This window comes from Plecotus auritus, assembly GCF_963455305.1.
Source record: "Plecotus auritus genome assembly, chromosome: 9".
Taxonomy (NCBI): Eukaryota; Metazoa; Chordata; class Mammalia; order Chiroptera; family Vespertilionidae; genus Plecotus; species Plecotus auritus.
Window position 1 is genome coordinate 153,266,936 of NC_137783.1, and position 22,495 is coordinate 153,289,430.

At 63.5% G+C, this 22,495-nt stretch overlaps 1 protein-coding gene across 2 annotated transcripts in view; it reads right to left on the reverse strand.

Annotated features, from left to right (window-relative positions):
• Positions 1-4,909: 4,909 nt before the first annotated feature.
• Positions 4,910-22,495, reverse strand: part of FADS2 (fatty acid desaturase 2) — a 33,074-nt gene continuing 15,488 nt past the window's right edge. For both annotated transcript variants that reach the window (XM_080688012.1, XM_080688013.1), the window contains exons 5-12: positions 19,061-19,186; positions 12,810-12,870; positions 11,163-11,239; positions 8,066-8,163; positions 7,732-7,828; positions 7,479-7,558; positions 6,532-6,657; positions 4,910-6,274 (exon numbers count right to left, since the gene is read on the reverse strand). In XM_080688012.1, the coding sequence (XP_080544138.1) occupies positions 6,223-6,274; positions 6,532-6,657; positions 7,479-7,558; positions 7,732-7,828; positions 8,066-8,163; positions 11,163-11,239; positions 12,810-12,870; positions 19,061-19,186 (717 nt within the window). In that variant the 3' untranslated portion in view covers positions 4,910-6,222. The remainder of the gene's footprint in view (positions 6,275-6,531; positions 6,658-7,478; positions 7,559-7,731; positions 7,829-8,065; positions 8,164-11,162; positions 11,240-12,809; positions 12,871-19,060; positions 19,187-22,495) is intronic.

The following is a 22,495-nucleotide window of genomic DNA, read 5'->3' on the forward strand; positions in this document are numbered from 1 at the left end:
AATAATGACAGAGAGTCATCGATCAGTTGCCTCCTGCATGCCCCCCACTGGGGATCGAGGCCGCCCACAACCCAGGCATGTGCCCTTGACCGGACAGAATCCAACCTGGGACCCCTCAGTCAGCAGGTTGACACTCTATCCACGGAGCCAAACTGGCTAGGGCTGACGGTCCCATCTGAAGAATGTCAGCCATTTTTTAAAAATATTAAAATGCTGAGCTAGAATATCGGAGGCCCTTTCTGGGGTGGGGGGGCCGGAGTCTCCCCACCAGCTGCAGGCCTGTCCCCCACTTTATGAGGGCCCCCACTGCCCTGGACTGGGTTCCCTCCGGAAGCAGAAGGGACACAATACTTCAGTTCTTGCTCGGTCCTCCGTGGGGTCACTCAGCCCCACCCTGGTCCATTCCACAGGGTCCCCTCTGATCTGGAGTCTGGCAGACCCGGGCAAGTCTTGCTTCTGGCAGGACTCCAGGCTGTGTGAGCTTGGGGAAGTTATTCAGCCTCTCTGAGGGTAGTAAGACTTCCTGGGCTGATGGGAGATAAAAGATGTCGTGGGTAGCTCCTGGCGTGGGGCCCAGCAGCTGAGCTGAGAAGTTTATTTACAAGTTTTGTGCCCGCCATTCAAGGCCTTAGGGCCGCCGCCTCCTCTGACTCGGGACCTGGCCCTGGTTCTCTCTGAGCTGTTTACTCCGTGAAAGGTACTCTGCCTTGAAGGCAAATTCCTTCCGTCTAGGGCAGGGCCCACACTCAGGGCCCCTGCATAGGCCATTTCCTCTGCCAGGAGTCCCCTTCCTGCGGGGTTTCCGTGGAAACCCTGCCGGCTCCTGGTGCCAAGGGTGCCCTTGGGTGGCATTCCCCGTCCCCTCCTGGGCAGACGGGCCTGTACGTTTCCTGCGGTGGCTCTGATGCCTTTATCGGGGAGATAGTAACACCCTGGCCCGGCGGGCGTGGCTCAGTTGGTTGGGCGTCGTCCTGTGCACCCAAAGGTTGCCGGCTTGATGCCCGGTCAGGGCACACGCCTGGGTTGTGGGTTCGATCCCCAGTGGTTGGCAAACTCATTAGTCAGCAGAGCCAAATATCAACAGTACAACGATGGACATTTCTTTTGAGAGCCGAAAACCGACTTCTGCGCATGGGCCACGAAGTTTCAATCGCACGTGCGCGCCCGCACGTGGTATTTTGTGGAAGAGCCATACTCCAGGGGCCAAAGAGCCGCATGTGGCTTGCGAGCCGCGGTTTGCCGACCACTGGGCTAGCCCACTGATGTTTCGCTATCACATCGATGTTCTCTCGCTCCCTTCCTCTCTCCCTAAAAATCAATTTATTTTTTTTAAAATATATTTTATTGATTTTAGAGAGAAAGGGAGAGGGATAGAAACATCAATGAAAGAGAGAATCATTGATTGGCTGCTTCCTGCACGCCCCCCACTGGGGATCGAGCCCGCAACCCAGGCATGTGCCCTTGGCTGGAATCGAACCTGGGACCCCTCAGTCCACAGGCCGACGCTTTATCCATGGAGCCAAACGAGCTAGGGCCCTAAAAATCAATTTAAAAAATCTTAATAATAATTAAAAAAAAAGCAGTGGTACTTAAAAACAGGGCACGTCCTCACCCAGCGCGGACGCTGAGCCTGCAGCGTCACCCAGTGGCGCCTGGAGTAACTGCACCATCGTCGGCAGGCCATGCTCCCTGCTGCCCCTGGTGGTAGCTATGGGGAGTGCGCCCTCATCAGCAAATTGGTGGTTGCCTAGAAACTCGCTTACAGGGCTCCTGGGGTGACCCCGCCGCCTGCAGATCTCTCCTTATGGTCTGGGATCCTCCAGGGGCGGTCATCGGTCATCTCCGCCCTCCTCCCACTGTTCCCCATGCTGGAGCCCCTGGGGACAGGGCACCGCCCTTCTGAGTGGAGCGCTCCCTTCTCTTAGGCAGCTGTGGAGCAAGAATTGGGAGCATGTGTGGGGTTTGTGAAGGGGGCGGGGGGGGGGGGGGCCCGAGGGTCCTGGGTGCGGCCTCCAAAAACCCCGTGTCCCTGCTTAGTGGCGTGCACAGAGCCTTGGGCCCGAAGAAATGCAACACTCCCGAGGGACGCTGTGACTCTAAGAGCCCCCTGTGGGCTGCCCCGGCCCGTGGTGGCAAAGGAGTCACAGAACAGAACCGGTCCCTGCGGGCCGTGTCCCGAGGGGCTGGGAGGGGTGACAAGCTCTGTGGGGACAGGTCCTGGCTCTCCGTGGTCTTCCCACACCCCTCCCCCGCACATGTCCCGGGCACTGGGCTGCCCAGGTCCCCGTGGGCCTGTCACTCACCCTCCTAAATGCCTTCAGAACGGCCACATTCACGCCCTGCCAGTGTGGCTCAGTGGTTGAGCGTCAACCCATGAACCAGAAGGTCAGGGTTCGATTCTTGGTCAGGGCACATGCCTGGGTTGTGGGCTGGATCCCGGGTCCCTGGTCGGGGGCGTGCAGGAGGCAGCCGATGGATGATTCTCTCTCATCATTGATGTTTCTATCTCCCTCTCCCTTCCTCTATCTGAAATCAATTTAAGAAATTAATTAACTAATTAAAAATAATTTTAAAAAAGAAATGTCCATGCCGAAACCGGTTTGGCTCAGTGGATAGAGCGTCGGCCTGTGGACTGAAGGGTCCCGGGTTCGATTCCGGTCAAGGGCATGTACCTTGGTTGCGGGCACATCCCCAGTGGGAGTGTGCAGGAGGCAGCTGATCGATGCTTCTCTCTCATCGATGTTTCTAGCTCTCTATCCCTCTCCCTTCCTCTCTGTAAAAAATCAATAAAATATATTTTAAAAAAAGAAAGAAACATCCATGATGGTGGAGGACAAGCATGCTGGGGGCCCCCTGTTCTGCTTAGGTGCGGCCAGATGGTTAGAAACAAGGCCCCTTCCCCCGAAACATGGACGACAACAAGAGACCAAGTCCAGACACAAGAGCACCGGAGCTCCTGACCGGCCGCCTCCCCCTCCAGCCTCCACGTCCTCATAGATGCTTGTAGGGCCTCCGGGACCCACAGCTTCTCACTTCCTGTCTGGATTGGCGCAAGGCTCTGTCACCGGAGCGTGGCCGGTCACTCCTGAGGGCAGCCCTCCTGTCCTGCCCCTTCTCGAAGGCCCCCTCCGAGTGTCCCGCTGACACCCGAGCAACTGGCCAGGCCACTGGCCGCCTCGGGGGCGCCAGGTCCACACGCCGCCCAGACTGCTCTGCCAGCCCCTCCTCTGTGCCCGTGCCCAACCCCCCCCAAGTGACGTCCTTTTATGGGGGTGGCCACCTCAGTTCACTGTGGGTGAGCGCTTGTCCCCTCCAGGCTCCACGCCGTCTGGCCCAGCCCCTGGGCCTCCTGGGAGAGCTGACATTTGACGGGGTGAGGGGGGCGGGTATGGGCTGGGAAACAGCCTTCCCTTGTGGGGAGTGAAGGAGAGGGCGAGCCAAACGCTGGGTCTCGGCCTCCGGTAGAGGAAGCTTCGGGTCTTGGGCTCCCTCGGGGCCTTGCGTGTCACGGTGGCCCAGCTTTGTCGGGGGTTGGGGGTCAGAAACCATGATCCCGTGCTCACCAAGAGCCTCAGGGATGTACGGGGACAGCAGGTAGGGGCGTCCCAGCTTCTTGACCCAAAGGTGAGACTTCAGGGCAAGGCTGGGGAAGAAGTCACAGACCCTCCTGGGGCGCTCACAGCCGCGCGTCCAACAGCCGTGGGCAAACTACGGCCCGCGGGCCGGATCTGGCCCGTTCGGCTGTTTTATCCGGCCCGCGGAGCCGAAAGAGCGAAGGGTTCTCTTGCTCTCCCCTCCGCTCCTTTACATTGAATTTATATTAGTTCACACAAACACTCCATCCATGCTTTTGTTCCGGCCCTCCGGTCCAGTTTAAGAACCCATTGTGGCCCTCGAGTCAAAAAGTTTGCCCACCCCTGGCTAGCGGGTCCCTGGATCCATGGTTGAGACATCCTTGGAGCCTGGAGCCCAGAGGGTCCAGGAGGGCAAAGGACTTGCCCAAAGCCACCCACTGAGCCAGGGGCGGTCTCTGCCCCCAGCCCTGCTCCTCGGCCCGACCTGAGGCCTGCGCCCACTGGGGGACCACACATAGTCTCCCCGTCACCTGGCTGGCCCTGCCGGCTATACCGAGGTCACAGGCCACACAGCGGGGGACGAGGGTCTACTGCGGAGATTGGGGGGCAGGCAAGGCCAGGTGGGGCGCCCCTAGGTGGACTACCCTGACCCTCTGGCCCTTCCCTGGCTTGTCCAGCTGGACTTGCCCCCTGAGCCAGCCCAGAGGCAGGTGGTCATGGAGCAGCGTGGGGGCCAGTGGGGGGCCCGGCTGTACGAGTGCCCAGCGCATTCCCTTGGGCTCTTCCCAGGCTGGGGCTGGCATCCACCTTTGGGGCTGCCCCCTGGACCCCGTCTCCACGACACTGCCTGAGCTGGTGAGCCGGGCGAGGCTGGGACCTCACAGAGTGTGGGGCCCCAATGAGCCACTGCAGGGGCCCGGGCCACCGACGGCGGCGTGTCCGGGGATTTATTTCCTCAGCCCGGAGATGCTCTCTGCCCCAGGGATGTGTGTTGACCAGGAAGCGGGACAAGGGAGACGGCAGAAGCTAGCTGACGAGGCTGTGGGCGCACAGCGGTCCCAGTGAGGGGAAGGGAATGACACCAGGGCGGCGGCCGCACCAGCCCCTCCTCGCTGCCCTCCGAACACCTTCCAAGGCCTCGCGGGCTCCGGGGTGGGAGCTGGGGAAGGCGGCCCATTTCTTTGGATCCTTTGCCCGAAGCTCACGTCAGGGAGGCAGCGGGTCGGCTCGGGGGGGCGCAGGGGAGAGGACAGAAGGACTGCCAGTGGCCTGACTCCGGCCGCCCTTCCCCCACCCCCACCCCCAGCGGGCATTGACTGAGCACATCAGGGAAGTGAGAATAAAATTACCTCTTTATTTCCAAAAAGTGCAGGGTGGGGGAGCAACAGGATAAAAACGGAGACCAGTTCCCCACGGGTCCATCGGCCCGGAGGGACAGCAGCTCCTCCGGCCTGTTCTAGCAGCAGGGCCGCAGGTGGGCCATGTTGCCGTGGCAACGGGGAGGCCTGTCGCACCAGATACTGGTCCCTCCGGGCTGGGGCTGGCCACCCCAGGCTCCCCCGCTGAGCTGTCCCTGCCCCTGCCCCGCAGCTAAAAATCGGTTAGTGGGTTAGGTTTCCAAATGCAGCGGCTCTGGGTCCTCCCAGGGGCGGGCTCCCCTCCCGGGCTCCCCTCCCACCCCTCACTCCTGTCCCTCAGCTCCTGGCCTCCAGCCCCAAACTCCTCCCACTCGCACTTCCACGCGGCCCTCATCAGGTCCTCCCAACCCCCCACCTCCTCTGTGCCACCTCCTATCACCTCCTGGGCTCCCTCCTCCTCTGCCCCACTGCCCCCGCCCCGTCCCCCCCATACAGTGGTGGCCCGACAGTGCCTCGGGAATGAGCCCGGCTCAGCCCACTGGCCGAGGGGCAGATTGTCACACCAGCCCCAGGGCCACCCGGCCGTCTGGTCCGAATGCATCCCACAGCAAAGGTTAAACCAGCAGAAGATGCGAGCTGGCGGAAGACAGAGCCCTTGGAGAGGGTTCGAATGCTCCAGAATCTAAGGCGGCCCAGCTAGGACAAACATCTGGCAGGGTGGGGGTGGGGCTGAGCCTACAGGCCCCTGACCTCTGCAGGGCTGACCCCTGGGCCCAGGTCACAGGCTCTGGAGGAGGGAGGGGGCTGGAAGGGAGTGGGGGGTGGGTGGGTAGAGACAGCCGGAAGTGCTCCAGCCTGGTCAGAGCCAGCCTCTCCCTACAAAAAGGCAGACTGTGGGCCCGCAGAGGGGGCCCAGCCTCAGGGTCGGGGAGCCATCTCCCGGGACGGGAAAGCAGCAGAGGGAGGAGGGGGGTGCTGAGGGGCAGAGGAGGGAGGGAGGGAGGGAGGGAGGCAGGTGGCCTCTGGTCAGCAGATGTGTGGGGTGGAGGGAGGAGGCAGGCCTGGGGCCACCTCTCTCTGCTCCCGGGACTGACTGAGGGCGGCCCCCCAAGGAGGGTGTTGAGGGCGCAGTGAAGGGAACCAGGAGAGGAAGCCAGGAGCAAGACCAAAAATCGGGGCTGTGACGGCATGTGCCCCGCCTCAGGGACACCCCTCAGAACAAAACCCCACCCGCCCTGCGGCCGCCACCCCACCTGCTCCCCCTCCCACGGCACCCGCGGGCTGTGGTGTCATTTGTGGAGGTAGGCGTCCAGCCACAGCTCCCCAGACTTCTTCAGGGACCTGGGAAGAAAGGGGGGGCAGTCAGGGGCCAGGAGAGGGCGGGGAGAGGACAGGGAGGACGGGGAGAGGACGGGCTGGGGGGGCGTCGCTGGGGTGCAGGTGGTTCCTCAGCTCTCAGCCAGGGGCTGCAGCGCAGGGCTCCCCGGGGCCCCGAGGAAGACAAAGGGAAGGCCCCCAGCCAGCCCCGAGAGAAGCCCGCTCGGCGCCCTCCTCTGCGGGGGCACGGTCTCCCCCAGGGGTGCCCCCCCACCCCTCACCGGATGATGTCCTGCAGGGCCCTCAGCAGCGGCTTCTCCTGGTACTGGATGCCGTGCTTGGCGCACAGGGATCTCACCAGCGGGGCCACCTTGTGGAAGTTGTGCCGCGGCATGGTGGGGAAGAGGCTGGGAGAGGGGGCAGAGGGTGAGGCTGGCAGGGCCCAGGGAGACCCTGTCTGCAGCTCTCCCTGGGTGCCCACCGAGGCGGCGGGCACGTGGGTGGGGTTGTTCGTGGACGGCTGTGTTTGGGGCTCAGGGGACTGGACATCGGTTTGATGCTCGAGACAGAACGCCATGCTTCTCTAAAAAGGAAGTCAGTGGCCCGGCCGGTGCGGCTCAGTGGTTGAGCATCGACCTACGAACGAGGGGGTCACGGTTCCATTCCCAGTCAGGGCACGTGCCCGGGGGGTGGGCTCAGTCCCCAGGAGGGGGCGTGCGGGAGGCAGCAGGTCAATGTTTCTTTCTCATCATTGATGTCTCTCTCTCTCCTTCCCTTCCTCTCTGAAATCAATAAAAATCTATTTTTAAAAAATTGAAATCAATAAAAATATATTTTACAAGTAAAAAAAAAATAAAAAGGAAACGAGTGAACTGGAGGGGTGAGAGGAAGAGGAAGTGGCGGGAGACGAGGATGAGGGGCAGCAGGGATGGGGCCTTGGGGGGACGCCCCTGGGCATCTCAGTCCCGGGCAAGCTGGGCCTCAGTTTCCCCGTCAATGAAGAGGGATGGACCGCCCTGCCTGCCCGCCAGGCTCACGGACCAGGGGAGGCACAGGGCGCCCCTCCCGGCCTCAGTGGAGCATGTTCGAGGGCTGGGAGGCGGGGGATCTCCCCAAGTGCGGGAGGGAGGGAGCCCCCAGATACTGCCCTCTGCCCAGGTGGGGCTGGTGACCACGCCCTCCCACTGCACGTGGCCCGCCAGCCCCGGCCCACGCGCGCCTCACTCACTGGTGCTCGATCTGGAAGTTGAGGTGCCCGCTGAACCAGTCGTTGAAGAAGGACTGCTCCACGTTGCAGGTGGCCGCCAGCTGGGGGGGAGGGGAGGGGCGGGGAGGGGAGGGGTGGCCAGGGGTAAAGAACGAGGGGCCTCGTCTCCTTCCCGCAAGGCCCAGCCTCGCCCAGGTCTCAGGGCCGCCCCTCCGCGTCATACTGTTCTGTCCCCGCGGGCCCCTCCCACGGACCAAGGGCCCCGTGACCCCACCTGGCTGCTGAACCAGTCCCGGTAGGGCTCTCGGTCAATCTCCATGACGATGTGATTCATCTGCGTGACCCACACAAACCAGTGGCTCTCCAGGAACCTGGTGGCGGCGGGGGGGGGGGGGGGGGGGGGGGGAGGGGGATTGTTGCTCAGCGCCGGAGCCCTGCCTGCTCTCCCGGCCCAGCCACGGGGGGGAACAGCTCCTCCCCACACCCCAGGCGGCCCAGGAGGGCATAGGGGGTAGGTTGAGGTGCCAGGACGTGAGGCCCAGGGGTCCCTCTCGTCAAAGCGGCCGTCAGCACCAGTGTGGGCCCCGGGAGGGGCGGAAAGCCGGCACCTGATGAAGTTGAGGAAGAGGATGGCTCCCAGGACGCCGTAGAAAGGGATGTAGGTGACGAAGAAGCGGGCGTAGTAGCTGATGGCCCAGGCCAAGTCCTGCCAAGAGGAGCCCGATGAGACGCGGGCGGGCCCTTCCTCCCGGCACTGCGTCCCCACCCAGGCGCGCACCCCCCGCCGGGCAAAGGCGTCCCGCTAGGAAGGGGGGCAGCAAACAAGGCCGTCTCGTTTCCAGGGAAACGCTGAGAGTCTCAGCCGCAGGAAGGGAGCTGCGTGCTCTGCTCTCAGGGATAGAAACAGGGATGGGGACAGGGACAAGTGAGGGGCACCCACAGGGAGGGGCCAGAGGTCAGCAGCCCTTCCGTGGGCCGGGGAGTCTGACCGTGCACCCCCACCCGGCAGGCTCACAAACAGCCCTGGGGTCCTGTCTGGACTCATGAGCACCTGAGAACCCCTTCCTCCTCGCTCACCCAGCACACGGGGGGCGGGGAGAGGGGGAGGAAGAGAGGGAGGGGAGGAGAGGATGCAGAGGACAGAGGGACAGAGTCACGGCCCACCCCTGCCTCGGGGCGTGAATGTTGAAGTGAGCTTAGCTGCATCTGAGCTCTGCCCACTCAGCCAGCCCCCGGCAGCACGTGGCCACCCAGAGATCTTCCTCACGCGCAAACCCGATCACGCACCGCCATGCTCAGAGCCATCGCGGCCTCGTTCCCTGCTGGGACCACGGGTCAGGTCCCGCCTCTGGGTAGGACACATGAGCCCTTCCCACACCTGGCCCCGGCCTTGCCTGGCCCGCAGCCCATCTCCTGGCCCACGTGCGCCCGGCCAGGACGTGCTGTGTCCAGGCCGCGTCCCCCGGCGGCTGCTGTTTCCCTTATCTGCTCAGCAGCTCGCCCTGCAGGGCAGCTCTGCTCCGCTCAGCTCCACAACATCCAGCCAGTGCCTTCTCTGTGTCAGAGGCTAAGTGAGGTGCTGGGGGCAAAGGTCATTCGGAGCCCGGCCCTCCAAGGACAGGCTCAGAGAGGTCCCTTGAACACCCCATGGAAGGGGGCTGGTGGTCCCGGGGGATCGAGACCTGGGTCCCGGGGCCTCCCTGGCATTTAAAAGCCTCCATCCGGAGGGGGGCCTGCGTATGGGTCCCCGTGAATCTCAGGCACCGAGTCTGGGAGCGGTCGGGGGCCCAGCCCTCCGGCCCAGCTGCACCCTATTTCCCGGCAGAGCAAGGGCAGGTCCTGCAAAGGCCGAGGGCCTATCGGGTTCCCGGGCCCTGCCCTCTGAGCCTGTTCAGGTGCACGGTCGGATCGCGTTCCCTGCTGCCCCTGTTTAATCGCTTTGTTCCTTAGGGAACAAACAGCTAAAATAAAAAAAAAAAAAAAAAAGATGAAATATTCCTATCACCTGCATGAAAGCTGATTAAAATACCCCAGCAGCACGGCCTGGCCCAGCGCCGCGGCTCACATTGCTTCTCGGCACGCGGCCACCGGGCCCAGGTCTCAGGGGCAGACAGCGGTCACGCAGGCTCAGACCTGGGTTCAAGTTCCCATCACTTAACTGGTCCAGAAATTCCATTCCTCCAGCCCCTTCCGGCCTCGTTGGCCAGCAGGGTTAAACGATACAACGTGGGTGTCAGAGCCGGACTGTTCTAGAACGGCGTCCGTACTGACGAAACGCTCGCTTTGGGGAAAAGAGTGAGTCGTGGAGGTGAGTGGGGCAGGTTCTAGCAGCACGGGCCTGGCAGACGCGGGCAGAGTCACGCCTCCTCCCCAGCCACCACCCGACTCCGGAGTCCAGTCCGTCCAGTCCGGCTCTCTTAGCAGAACCGACAGCCACGGGCAGGCCAGTGCGGCTCAGTGGTTGAACCCGGAGGTCATGGTTCCATTCCCGGCCAGGTGGCGGGCTCGATCCCCAGTAGGGGGCGTGCAGGAGGCAACAGACCCGTGATTCTCTCTCACCATTGATGTTTCTCTCATTCCCTCTCCCTCTCTCTCTGACATCAATAAAAATATATTACAAAAAAAACACCCCAAAAACAAGAATCAACAGCCACGGGCCGACCCGTACTTTCCACGAGAGGATGTGCGACAAGTGCTTTGCGGCCTTCAAATGTGATACGGACACAAGGCCCTGCTGCTTCAGAGGCTGGCGGCGGGCGTGGGGGAGGCCTCGGACGTGGCGTTGGCAAGGCCTGCGTTCTAGAGCCCCCCCCACCCTGTGGTGTCACTTCGGGTAAGTCCCAAACGCTCAGAGTCTCACCGTCTTCATTCATGAAACCGAGTTAGAGAAAGTTAAGAGAGACCAGCGGTACCTGCACCAGTGACTGTGGACAGCGGGGCCCTGTCCCTGATCCGCTGGACCCCGCTCTGTCCATGCTGACCGCTCTGTCCAGGTCATGCCACCGTGGGCGCGGTACCCACTCAGGAGGCATCATGCCTACACGTCTACGCAAAGCCAGGCTCGGGGGAGGCCGGGCGCCCCACGGGCGGTGCCCCTCTGAGGGGACACTGGGCACCGATGCAGACCCACGCACGGGGCAGACGAAGTGAGGAGGCACGTGGAGAAGGCGGCGCCGGCCAGGAGCCACGGAGAGCGCCCGACCAGCCCCTTCCTCGCCGCCTCAGGACCACCCCCGGCCGCAGCCTGGGACGTGAGAACACGGTTCTGCGGTTAACAGACCGGCCACGCAGCCCGCAACCCGCACGCCTGCGCCTCCGCACGGGCCAGCGCCCGCGCTCCCTGCCCAGCGTGTGACCCGCTCGTGGGCCTCAGGGACACGTGTGGACACAGGAGGCCCCGCTGGCGCGGAGCCCGGGGGGGGGGGGGGGGGCGGCCGCCTGCGGCTCTGGCCTCCTGGCCTTCGGGAAGTGTCTGAGGGCCCTGCCAGGCGCTGGCTCCCAGGGGCTCCCCTGTGCGTGGGGCCCTTCGGGGTGGGTGCAGGGCCTGCCAGCTCCTGGGAGCCCCAGAGCAGGTCCTTTCCCGAGCAACAAGGCGGCGCCCCGAGGGGAAACGCCTGGGCCCTCCGAGGCAGGAGGCACAGGGCAGGCCCCGGTCCACCGCCCAGACCCCCGCCGCGCCCCGGCCCACGACGCCCTTCGACTCACCACCCAGTCTTTGCGGACGATCATGGTCATGATGATCTGGTACTGGAAGTACATGGGGATGAGCAGCGGCGGCCCGACTGCGGGAGAGCGGCGCAGAGGTGCTCAGAGCGGGCTGTCCCCCTGGGCCTCCCTGCCCCCCGCCTGTCCCCGGCCTGCCCCCCATCCTGTCCTGTCCCCCTGGGCCGCCCTGCCCTGTCCTGTCCCCCTGGGCCGTCCTGTCCCTCCTGGGCCGCCCTGCCCCCGTCCTGTACCGTCCCGCCCTGTCCCTCCTGGGCCGCCCTGTCCCTCCTGGGCCACCCTGTCCCCGTCCTGTCCCTCCTGGGCCACCCTGTCCCCGTCCTGTCCCTCCTGGGCCGCCCTGCCCCCGTCCTGTCCCTCCTGGGCCGCCCTGCCCCCAGCCTGCCCCCCATCCTGTCCTGTCCCTCCTGGGCTGCCCTGTTCCCATCCTGTACCGTCCTGCCCTGTCCCTCCTGGGCCACCCTGTCCCCGTCCTATACCATCCCTCCCTGTCCCTCCTGGGCCGCCCTGTCCCCGTCCCATACCATCCCTCCCTGTCCCTCCTGGGCCGCCCTGTCCCCGTCCTGTCCCGTCCCGTCCCGTCCCTCCTGGGCCGCCCTGTCCCCGTCCTATACCATCCCTCCCTGTCCCTCCTGGGCCGCCCTGTCCCCGTCCTGTCCCGTCCCGTCCCTCCTGGGCCGCCCTGCCCCCGTCCTGTCCCCATCCCGTCCTGTCCCGCCCTGTCCCTCCTGGGCCGCCCTGCCCCCGTCCTGTCCCCATCCCGTCCTGTCCCGCCCTGTCCCTCCTGGGCCACCCTGTCCCCGTCCTATACCATCCCGCCCTGTCCCTCCTGGGCCACCCTGTCCCCGTCCTATACCATCCCTCCCTGTCCCTCCTGGGCCGCCCTGTCCCCGTCCTGTCCCGTCCCGTCCCTCCTGGGCCGCCCTGCCCCCGTCCTGTCCCCATCCCATCCTGTCCCTCCTGGGCCACCCTGTCCCCGTCCTATACCATCCCTCCCTGTCCCTCCTGGGCCGCCCTGTCCCCGTCCTGTCCCGTCCCGTCCCTCCTGGGCCGCCCTGCCCCCGTCCTGTCCCCATCCCGTCCTGTCCCGCCCTGTCCCTCCTGGGCCACCCTGTCCCCGTCCTATACCATCCCGCCCTGTCCCTCCTGGGCCGCCCTGTCCCCGTCCTGTCCTGTCCCGCCCTGTCCCTCCTGGGCCACCCTGTCCCCGTCCTATACCATCCCTCCCTGTCCCTCCTGGGCCGCCCTGTCCCCATCCTGTCCCCATCCCGTCCTGCCCGTCCTGTCCTGTTCCCCGTCCCGTCCTGTCCTCCATCCTGCCCCTGTCCTGTCCTGTCCCCCATCCCGTCCTGTCCCCCGTCCTGCCCCCGTCCCAGCTGGAAGAGCAGGAGGGGCCGCGGCCAGCACACAGGCCTGCAGCTCACGCTGAGGCGGCCGGGAGCAGACAGCACCTCCACACCCCGACCCGGGAGCACAGAGCAAGGGCCCGTCTGTCTGAGGCCCAGGAGGGGTCTGCAGGGGACACTGCTGTGGGCCCTTTCCTAACAGGGTCAGTGTCACTTTCTGAGTCTGCGAACAGAGGGTGAGGGGTGAGGGGTGAGGGGTGAGGGTGAGGCTCCCCGCACTCACTCAGGAAGAAGTACTCGTGCTGGTGGTTGTAGGGCAGGTATTTCAGCTTCTTCTTGCCGTACTGAGAGGGAAGGAGACAGAGGGAGACAGAGACCGTGAGTGCCGGCACCTGCACCCTGGGGCCCGGCCTCCCGTGCCCTTCCCCACCCGCTCTGCAGCCACCACTGTGCCTCCAGCTCAGGGGGCCTCTGTCCCTCCAGCTGCTCGGGCTGAGCCCAGGCTAACCGCACCAGCACGTCCTCAGCCGGCTCAGTGCGTCCCCTGCGCACAGCCTCAGCTCCCGCTCCACGCCAGCCCGGGAGCCACGAGCCGGAGAGCCGGCCCTTCCGAAGCTAAGGCTCAGGGTCAGGTCCCTGCCCAAGGCCACAGGGGCTGGGCCGGCGGGGATCTGCACTGAGAGCGTTGACTCAGCGCCCCCGAGACAGTCACTAAGTAGCTGTTGTTGGTGAATGCACAACCCAACCGCTCACACAGGCACAGCCCAGAGGGAGGCCCGGGGGTCTCCACCCCGTTGGGAGTGAGAAGGCTGCCGGGCCCTCCTGGGGAGCTCCCCGAGGCCCCGTGAGCAGCTGCCAGAACCAGGTGGGGGCCTGGGGACTTCCCTGACCTGGGCTGGGAGCATCTGCCTCCTCGGAACCTCCCACAATTTCAAAGCCAAGCTCTGCTCCCAGGCCCACGGGAGCCGGCCCCCTGGAGGAGGGCTGGGTGGGGCCTGGGCATCCTCGCTGCACAAAGCTGCTCAGGCCCCTCTGAGCGCCAGCCAGTGGGAGAGCCACGGCCCCACAGGGTCCCCGTGGCCCTTTAGTCCTAAAGCTCGGGCCCCTGGGGACCAGCCCACCCTCCTGCGTGGAGGCCGAGACCGCAGAAGCTGCTTGCAGAGTGCACCTGCTCTGTCTGTAAGGCTGGGGTCTGTGGGGGGAGCCAGGCCAGGGCCAGACCCTGCCCAGGTCACTCAGCCCGAGCCCCATCTGGCATCCATATCGTTAAAAAACAAACCAATGAGTCTGGCCGGCGTGGCTCAGGGGTTGAAGGTCGACCTAGGAACCAGAAGGTGCCAGTTTGACTCCCGGTCAGGGCACAGGCCCGGGTTGCAGGTTCAATCCCCACTGTGGGGCGTGCAGGAGGCAGCTGATCCATGATTCTCTCTCATCATTGATGTTTCTCTCTGTCTCTCTCTCTCCCTTCCTCTCTGAAGTCAATAAAAATATATTAAAAAAGTAAAAGCCAATGAGCCCTGGTCAGTGTGGCTCAGTTGGTTGAAGGTTGTCCCACACACCAAACGGTTGCTGATTCCGCCCTAGGCAGTTTGGCTCCGTGGCAGAGCATCGGCCTGTGGGCCAGCGGGTCCCGGGTTCGATTCCGGTCAAGGGCATGTACCTTGGTTGCAGGCTCCTCCCCGGCCCGGGCCCTGATTGGGGTCGTGCAGGAGGCAACCAGTCCATGTGTTTCTCTCACATCGATGTTTCTCTCTGTCTCTCCCTCTCTCTTCCACTCTCCCTAAAAGTTAATGGGAAAATATCCTCGGGTGAGGATTAAAAAAAAAAAAAAAAGTCGCTGGTTCAATTCCCCGTCAGGACACGTGCCTGGCTGCAGGCTGGACCCCTGGGAGGGGCGGTGCAGGGGGCAGCCCATCTCGCTCTCACGCCGACGTGCCAGGTGCTGGCCCCGGGAGCCAGAGCCGCCTCCTCCAGCGCGTCCATTCCCAGTTACTGCGGGAAATCAGAACCCGGGGCGGAGACGCTGGGTGCGGTCCAGGCCAAAGCCCCTGGCTCCCAGGTGAGGACAGAGGACAGTGATTCTCAAAACCACAGGGAGTCTGTGGGCTCCTGCACCGAGGGCCCTGACGGGAACAGAGCCAGGCTGTCCAGGCCTCCCCTCCTGGCGCCGGGGCCGTGTCCCAGCGCCCGACAGAAGCACCGGCCCGTCAACTCCTCGGCTCCGCGGCCTCCTGGGCTCCCGCAGGGGCCCCCCTCGCACCCAGAAGGTGTGTCCATTTGCTCCAAGACTGTCATTAAGGCCAGGGCTGAGGCTGGCCGTGGAGGGGCCCCAGCCAGGGAGGTCTCAGAGGTGTGGGTGGAGGGGCCCACACTTGGGGTGGGGGGGACCCCGAGTGGCCATTCAAGGAAGGGGAAAATGCAGCTGCCCAGGGGCCTGGGAGGCATATGACCCACAGAACAGGCTCAGTCCCCAGTGGGGGGCGTGCAGGAGGCAGCTGATCAGGGATTCTCTCTCATCGTCGATCTCTCTCTCTCTCTCTTTCTCTCATCGTCGATCTCTCTCTCTCTCTCTCTCTCTCTCCCCCCCTTCCTCTCTGAAATCAATAAAAATACATTAAACACACACACACACACACACACACACACACACGAAAGCTGGGGTGATCCAACGAACACATTTCCCTTAATGTCCACTACGTGGTGGCCGCAGGCAAGGCCCCATGGGACCCAGGGCCTGGCCTGGAGCAGAGACATGGTTTGGTTGCTGGCGCTCCGTTATCTAGCTGTGACCTGGCGCGAGTTGCTCCATCTCCCAGCCTTCATTGTTCCATCTGTAAAATGGGTTTGCTGAGCGCTCCCGCCTCAGGGTTAAGCAAGGATGACGTGACGACCTGCAGGCCGAGCTCAGCTCACGGCCGGGCCCTGGACCTGCTCGGTAGGAGTGGCCCCTCCCCACTGGGCCCCCACACCCCTCTCCTCCAGGACAGCCCTCACCCCACAGGGAGAGGGCTTGGGGGGGGTGGGGCCGTCGGAGGGGAGACGCAGGGGGGACGGAGGGTGCTTTCACCCAGGGAGGTACGGGTGGCCCCCCCTGTCCAGACCCCAGGAAGGAGATGGTGGCGCACAGGGCTCTCTCTGCCGCATTCCCAGGCGGAGGCTGACCGGGGACGCGGGCCAGGGGCACAGGGAGGGGGGCCCTGCCCGCGGGTGGCCTGGCTTCTCGGAGCTCCGCCGCCCTTTGCCCGGCCGCTGGCCCTCCTGCGCTCAGCCTGTCCGCGGACCACGAGGCCGGGCTCGGATGCCAGGGGCATGTACAGGGGACTTTTCAGCGTTGGAACAAAATGTCTGAGGAGGACAAGGGCCTTCCTTGTCTGCCCAGGAGTGGGGGAGGGGAGCTGTCGCAAAGTCCAGCACCCGCCTCTGGGAACCTGCGAACTCCCACGGAGAGAATGAGCAACAGCCACTCCCCCCCCCGCCCACCCCCGCCCCGCATGCGCAGAGCAGCGAGACCCCAAACCCCAGCTACGGCCCTGCAGGAGGGCCCGGCCATTCCCAGGGAGGACTGGCCGCACCAGGGGCTGCCTGACCCAGGAAGCCAGGGCCAGTGCGGGGCGGGGGGCGTCCAGGCGGTGGAGGAGGGTCCGAGCAGGGAGGTGGAACCGCTCCGGCCGGCACAATGGCTCGAAGACGTGGCCCAGAACGAGGAGGAGCAACATCAGGCTGCCCCCCCAGATCACGGCTGTGTCATTCTGTCCTGGACGCTCAGGAGCTCATAAACCCAACGCAGACACAGAGCGGGACCAGTAGAAAGGAAGGGGCTACGTTTTCACTATTTTCTTTCTTTAAAGAATAAAATAAATGTTTGTATTGATTTCAGAGAGGAAGGGAGAGGGAGAGAGAGAGAGAAACATCGATGATGAGGGAGAATCAGGGATCGGCTGCCTCCTGCACGCTCCCCACTGGGGATCAAGCCTGCAACCTGGAATCGAACCCGGGACCCTTCAGTCTGCAGGCTGACGCTCTATCCACTGAGCCACACCAGCGAGGGCTAAAGGTACAGATTCCCTCCAGAAGAGGGACGGCGGCCCACTCCAGTGAGTTACTAGGCGCCCAGTCACCCAGAGGGGTCCGCACAAGGACAGGCGGCCGAGCCCGGCGCCGGACTCAGGGGCGCCCCCTGTGCCGCAGGGCCGGCCGAGAAGTGCACCCCGCCGCGGGAGCTGGGGAGAGCTGTGAAGGCGGGGCATCAACTCAGCCCAAACCCATTGGGCAAAAGCGAAACATCAGAAGCGAAACTACAACCCCTGAAAGTGGTATGTCTGGAGAGCCGTCTGCGCATCCAAGAAATGAAAGGACCTTGGGGGCGGGGGGGGGGGGGGGGTGGACTTGCTAAAATATTAACCAAAATAATTCTCCCGGAAGTCATAAAGAAGACCGGAAGGCAGGAAGGCGCCGGCCCATCGGAGCACCTGGCCGGCCGGCTGGTTTATGCGCCTGGAGATAAGGGACGGCCTGGGGTGGGGGGGGGGGGGGCGGGTGGGTCTGACACAGGACAGCGCTCTCAGGCCCAGAGTCCTTTCCAGGGCACAGCTCAGCCGGGAGCCCAGAAACAGCCGCCCTGTCCCCCAAAAGTGAGAGAGGAGGATAGCACGGAGCACGTGGCTGTTCCAATGCTACCGGCAACCGGGTTCCCCGACCCCAAACCTCTGCCCGCCCTGCCCGCCAGCGGCTCTGGAGAGGCGTCCCTGCCTGCCACGGGGCGGGCGGGCAAGACGCCTCCCTGCCCGCACTGCTGGGGACATCGGTCTCGTTGGGGACCCAGCGCTCATGTCAGGACGGCCGGCGGCTCCACAACAGGCAGGCCCCTCAGCAAGGGCGGCCGCTGTCCCGCTGACCCGGCGAATCAGGCCGCGATCTAACCCTCCTCAGAGCCAGCGGCTCTTCTGGAAGACACGCTCGAGCGCGGACTTTGGCCCGGGGACCCCCGCTTCAAAGCACCGGGGTTTGGCTCATTTCCTCTGCAGTGACCAGGCCACAGGCATCCCGCCGCGGCGGCCAGGAGACGGAGAGGCCGCTCCCCGGTGGCGGCGAGGGTGCCCACGCCCGGGCACAGCACGGAGCTCCAGGCTCTGCTGCGGAGGCCCACGCGCCGCCCCGGGACCTCACGGAGCCCCTGCTCGCGCCCGCCGGGTGCTCAGGGCTGCCCCAGGCAGCAAGGACGGCCCGTCTTTGTCTGACGTCAGCAGTGGGCTTCCCCAAATCAAAGTGGGTGTCGATTTCTTTTTTGGGGGAAACTGACCATAACACAGGCCGTCACAGACGGGTTCCGCTTTCTTAAAAAATGCATTAAAGGAGGACGTTGCTTAAATCAACTGGGGGGTTTTGTTAAAAGGAAATTATAAACAGCAGGGGGAATCATGGAAGAGGGACTGAGCAGAGCCTGGTACAGCCCGGGTGGGGCCGCTGGGCTGGGACTCTGGGAGGCCGGCTGGGCGAGGCGCGAGCTGCAGACAGAGCCTCCGGCTCGGTGTTTGCCTCTGAAAAGCAGGCGTGCCCGCTCACACACAGAGGACATACAAGCAGGCGTGTGCGCTCACACACAGAGGACATACAAGCAGGCGTGGGCACTCACACAGAGGACATACGAGCAGGCGTGCGCGCTCACACACAGAGGACATACAAGCAGGCGTGCGCGCTCACACACAGAGGACATACAAGCAGGCGTGCGCGCTCACACACAGAGGACATACGAGCAGACGTGCGCGCTCACACACAGAGGACATACGAGCAGGCATGCGCGCTCACACACAGAGGACATACAAGCAGGCGTGCGCGCTCACACACAGGGGACATACGAGCATGCGTGCGCGCTCACACACGGGACATACGAGGAGGCGTGCGCGCTCACACACAGGGGACATACGAGCATGCGTGCGCACTCACACACAGAGGACATACGAGCAGGCGTGAGCGCTCACACACAGAGGACATACGAGCAGGCGTGCGCGCTCACACACAGAGGACATACGACATGTGGTCACAGGCCACTCCGGCACATGGCGTTTGGGGAAGGGCGCGGTGGAGACAATAGGAGACGCACTTTTCCGTTTTGTATATTTTTGTGCCACTTAAATGCTTACAATGGGCACGTCCTATGTCTATAATAAAGGATGCACCGATATTCAAATGAGGCCGCGACCCAGAGCGGAAGGCAAGGGCGAGCTGTCGGGTCTGGGCCTCACGTCCACTGCCCGTGTGACCCTGCACCGCCCCTCCCGCGGGTCGCGCAGGTGGACGGACCCCGCCCAGGCCCTCCCGCGTCCAGGCCTGGGACTCCACGCCAGCTTTCCTGGAGCTGGCCCTGGGGACTGAGCCCTGGATGTGCCTTCCTGGCCCCCAGTTCACACGCCCCCATCCGCACTGTGCCTCCGTCCACCCCCCTCCATCCACACACGCGCACACACACACACACACACACACACACCCCCGTCCACGCTCCCTCCCCTCCCCCGTCCTCACCGCCATCCGTCCTACCTCAATGGGCTGCCACTCTCCCAGCACGAACACGTGCAGCATGTTCACGTCCGGGTCCTTCTGGAAGATGTTGGGCTTGGCATGATGCTGGAAGTGGCGGTGGTTCCACCAGTTGGCGGAGGCACCCTGGGGGGGAGGAGGTGGGGTGAGGGGTGCAGTCCGCCGGCGACAGGCCCTGCTCAGGACCGGTTCCTGGGACCCAGCACCTCCGGGGCTCAGGGCCCACTTCTCCGTGACACCCGGGCCTGCCAGTGCCGGGTCAAGAGCGCGGGAGTCCGGCCGCCCCACCCCCGGGCCCGTTTCCCCAACAGGAAGGTGGCGATGAGCCCCTGCGCGGCTTCCACAGGCGGGGAGGCCTCCGCACGCCTCCGCCAGGCGTGCCCTCCGCGCCCTCATCCCCGTGGGGCTCCGTGCGCCCGTGGCGTGTGAGGAGAAGGCGTTTCGGGGGCAGGAAGAAGTGGTCTTGGTGGGAAGCCAAGAGAATGAGAATATGGCCACACACACAGCCCTAGCTGGTGTGGCTCAGTGGATGGAGCGTCGGCCTGCGGAATGAAGGGTCTCAGGTTCGATTCCAGTCAAGGGCACATGCCTGGGTTGTGGGCTCCATCCCCAGTGGGAGGGGCATCGGCAGGCAGCCGGTCAATGATTCCCTTTCATGGTTGATGTTTCTCTCTCTCTCCCTCTCTCGCCCTCTCCCTTCCTCTCTGAAATCAATAAAAAAATACTAAAAAAGCCTTGTCCAGGGATGCTCCCGCAGCATCATTCACCAGAACCCAAAGCGGAAACAGCCCATCGGATGGCTGTCCGCCAGCTGACAGGCGGATGAGTAAAATGTGGTCGACTGTACAATGGAATGCGCTCGGCCGGGCCTTAGAAGGAATGAGTGACACGCGTCTCCGCATGCACGGACCTTGAAAACCCCCCATGCCAGTCCCACGGGACCACACGGATGACCCCATTTCTACGAAATGCCCGGGACAGAGAAACCTAGAGACAGGAAGAGTGGTTGCCCAGGGCTGGGGTTGGGTGCAGGGATGAGAAATGGGAGGTGCTGGCTCAGAGGCAGGGGTTTCTTTTGGGGCTAATGAAGAGCCTCCAAAATTGACTGCGATGATGGCTAAGTCAACGGCTCGTGCACTTTTTCTATGTATTTTTAATTGATCTCAGAGAGGGAGAGAGAGGGAGAGATAGAAACATCCATGGTGAGCGAGAATCATGGGTCGGCTGCCTCCTGCACGCCCCACACCGGGGATGGAGCCCGTCACCTGGCATGTGCCCTGACCAGCAATCAAACCCTGACCTTCTGGTTCAGAGGTCGACACTCAACCACTGAGCCACACCGGCAGGGCCATTGGCTTGTACACTTTAAACGGGCGAATGGGACAGTATGTGAATTGTATCACAATAAAGCCTTTTAGACAAGGGCCTGAAGCAGTGGCCAGAGACAGCCGGCAGCCAGACACGCTATGCCTGACGGGGGGGGGGCCCCGGGGCCCGGGCGCTGCAGGGCGGACTGGCTCACACGAACACGCGCAGGCAGGAGGTCCCGGCTCTCACACCGAGCGTTCGGCAGAGGAAAAGCATCACACGCCCACTCCTCTCCCGGCCACGGAGCGTCTCCCCCGCTCAAACCCCCTGACGCATTCCGAGGGCACGTCCCTCCACAGGGCCTGAGACGCACAGGCTCTGAGCCTCTGAGCCGTCACATCAGACTTGGAGGGGGAGCTCAATGCCCAGCAATGCCTGGGCCCGGGGTCCGGCCACCACAGAAAGGTATAGTCCCTACAACACACGTTGCTAGGGAGATGCTGTGGACTCCGTGGGGGGCGGGACCAGCCAGGAGCAGCTGGGCTTGGGGGGACCTCAGGCAGCTACACGCGGGCGCCTCAGAGCCCACCAGATCAGAGCAGAGTCAGCGAGTGAGCGCTTAGGGGTCCTCAAACTTTTTAAACAGGGGACCAGTTCCCTGTCCCTCAGACTGTTGGAGGGCCGGACTAGAGTTTAAAAAAAAACTATGAACAAATTCCTATGCGCACTGCGGGCCCGGGACGCGTCGGCTGCTAAGCAGGACAGGCAGCGGCACCCGGCGGGCCGGATCCATGTCCTCGGCGGGCCGGATCCATGTGGCCCGCGGGCCGTCGTTTGAGGACGCCTGGTAGAGGATGAAGGATCAGAGGACACATTCATCTTTCCAGACAAAAGGAACCAAATTCCTAGTAAGAACTACAAGGAAAACCTCTGGAACAAAGAAACGAAGACGCCAGGCGGGTCCTGAGCGGGCACGAGGCCGGCTGCATGGGCACCTGGGGAGACTGGCAAGATGGGCTGTGCCCACGGGCCGGGTGGGGCCGTCCCGCACGCGCGCCGGGCGGAATGACGGGACCTTCGGATCATGCCGCTCCTTTGCTGCGATTCTCCCCCGTTATCCTCCACCACCCTCCCCACAGGAAGCCCTGCTTGCCCGGGACAGTGGCCCAGCCGCGTCCTCAGGACGTGGTGGCGATGCTGGCCGCCCCGGGATGAGGTGCGGAAGGAGAGGCGCCCTCATCTAGTGTCGGGCGTCGCACCCAGGGGGCCCATGGGGCCGGACAAGTCTGGGGCGGCTGCTCAGGACTGTGCTGGGTCTGCAGCTGGGGCCGGGGGAGGGGCCGGGCCGAGGGAGGGTCCTTCCTGACAGAGGGAAACAGCCTGGGTGAGGGCCTTGGGGAGGGGGAGGGGGCTGTGGGCTGCTCCAGAAGCCACAGGAAGGCCCCCGGCAGCCAGCCGGGCCGGGCCGGGCCGGGCCATCGCAGGACCCGAGGGAAAGGGCAAATGTGCCCCTGGTGTTGGCAGACGCAACCTCATCAGCGGGTTTTCCAAACCTACTCCCTCTGGCTCATCCCGTCTCCCATCGGGAGAACCGCCACGTGTGACGGCTTCAACCACGTGACCATTTTAAATGATTTTCAATGAATCGAAATGAAACAGTCAATTCTGTTTTGGTTTAAATAACATAGTTAGCCCTGACCGGTGTGGCTCAGCGGATAGAGCGTCAGCCTGTGGACTCAAGGGCCCCAGGTTTGATTCCGGTCAAGGGCATGTACCTTGGTTGCGGGCACATCCCCAGTAGGAGGTGTGCAGGAGGCAGCTGATCGATGTTTCTCTCTCATCGATGTTTCTAGCTCTCTATCCCTCTCCCTTCCTCTCTGTAAAAATAAATAAAATATATTTTTAAAAATAACATAAACTTAACGTGGGGGCTTTTAATACACGGACTTCCCAATTCTTAAGTATCTGTCAGCGACTCTAATGCCCTCAGGGGGAAATCAACCATTAAGGAGAGGACAGACAGATGTGTGTCCAGGGGACCAGCCTCCGGTTCCAATGGCTCAGCCCCGTCCTGGTCTTTCTTTAAAAATGTCAATATATTTTTTTAAAATATATATTTCATTGATT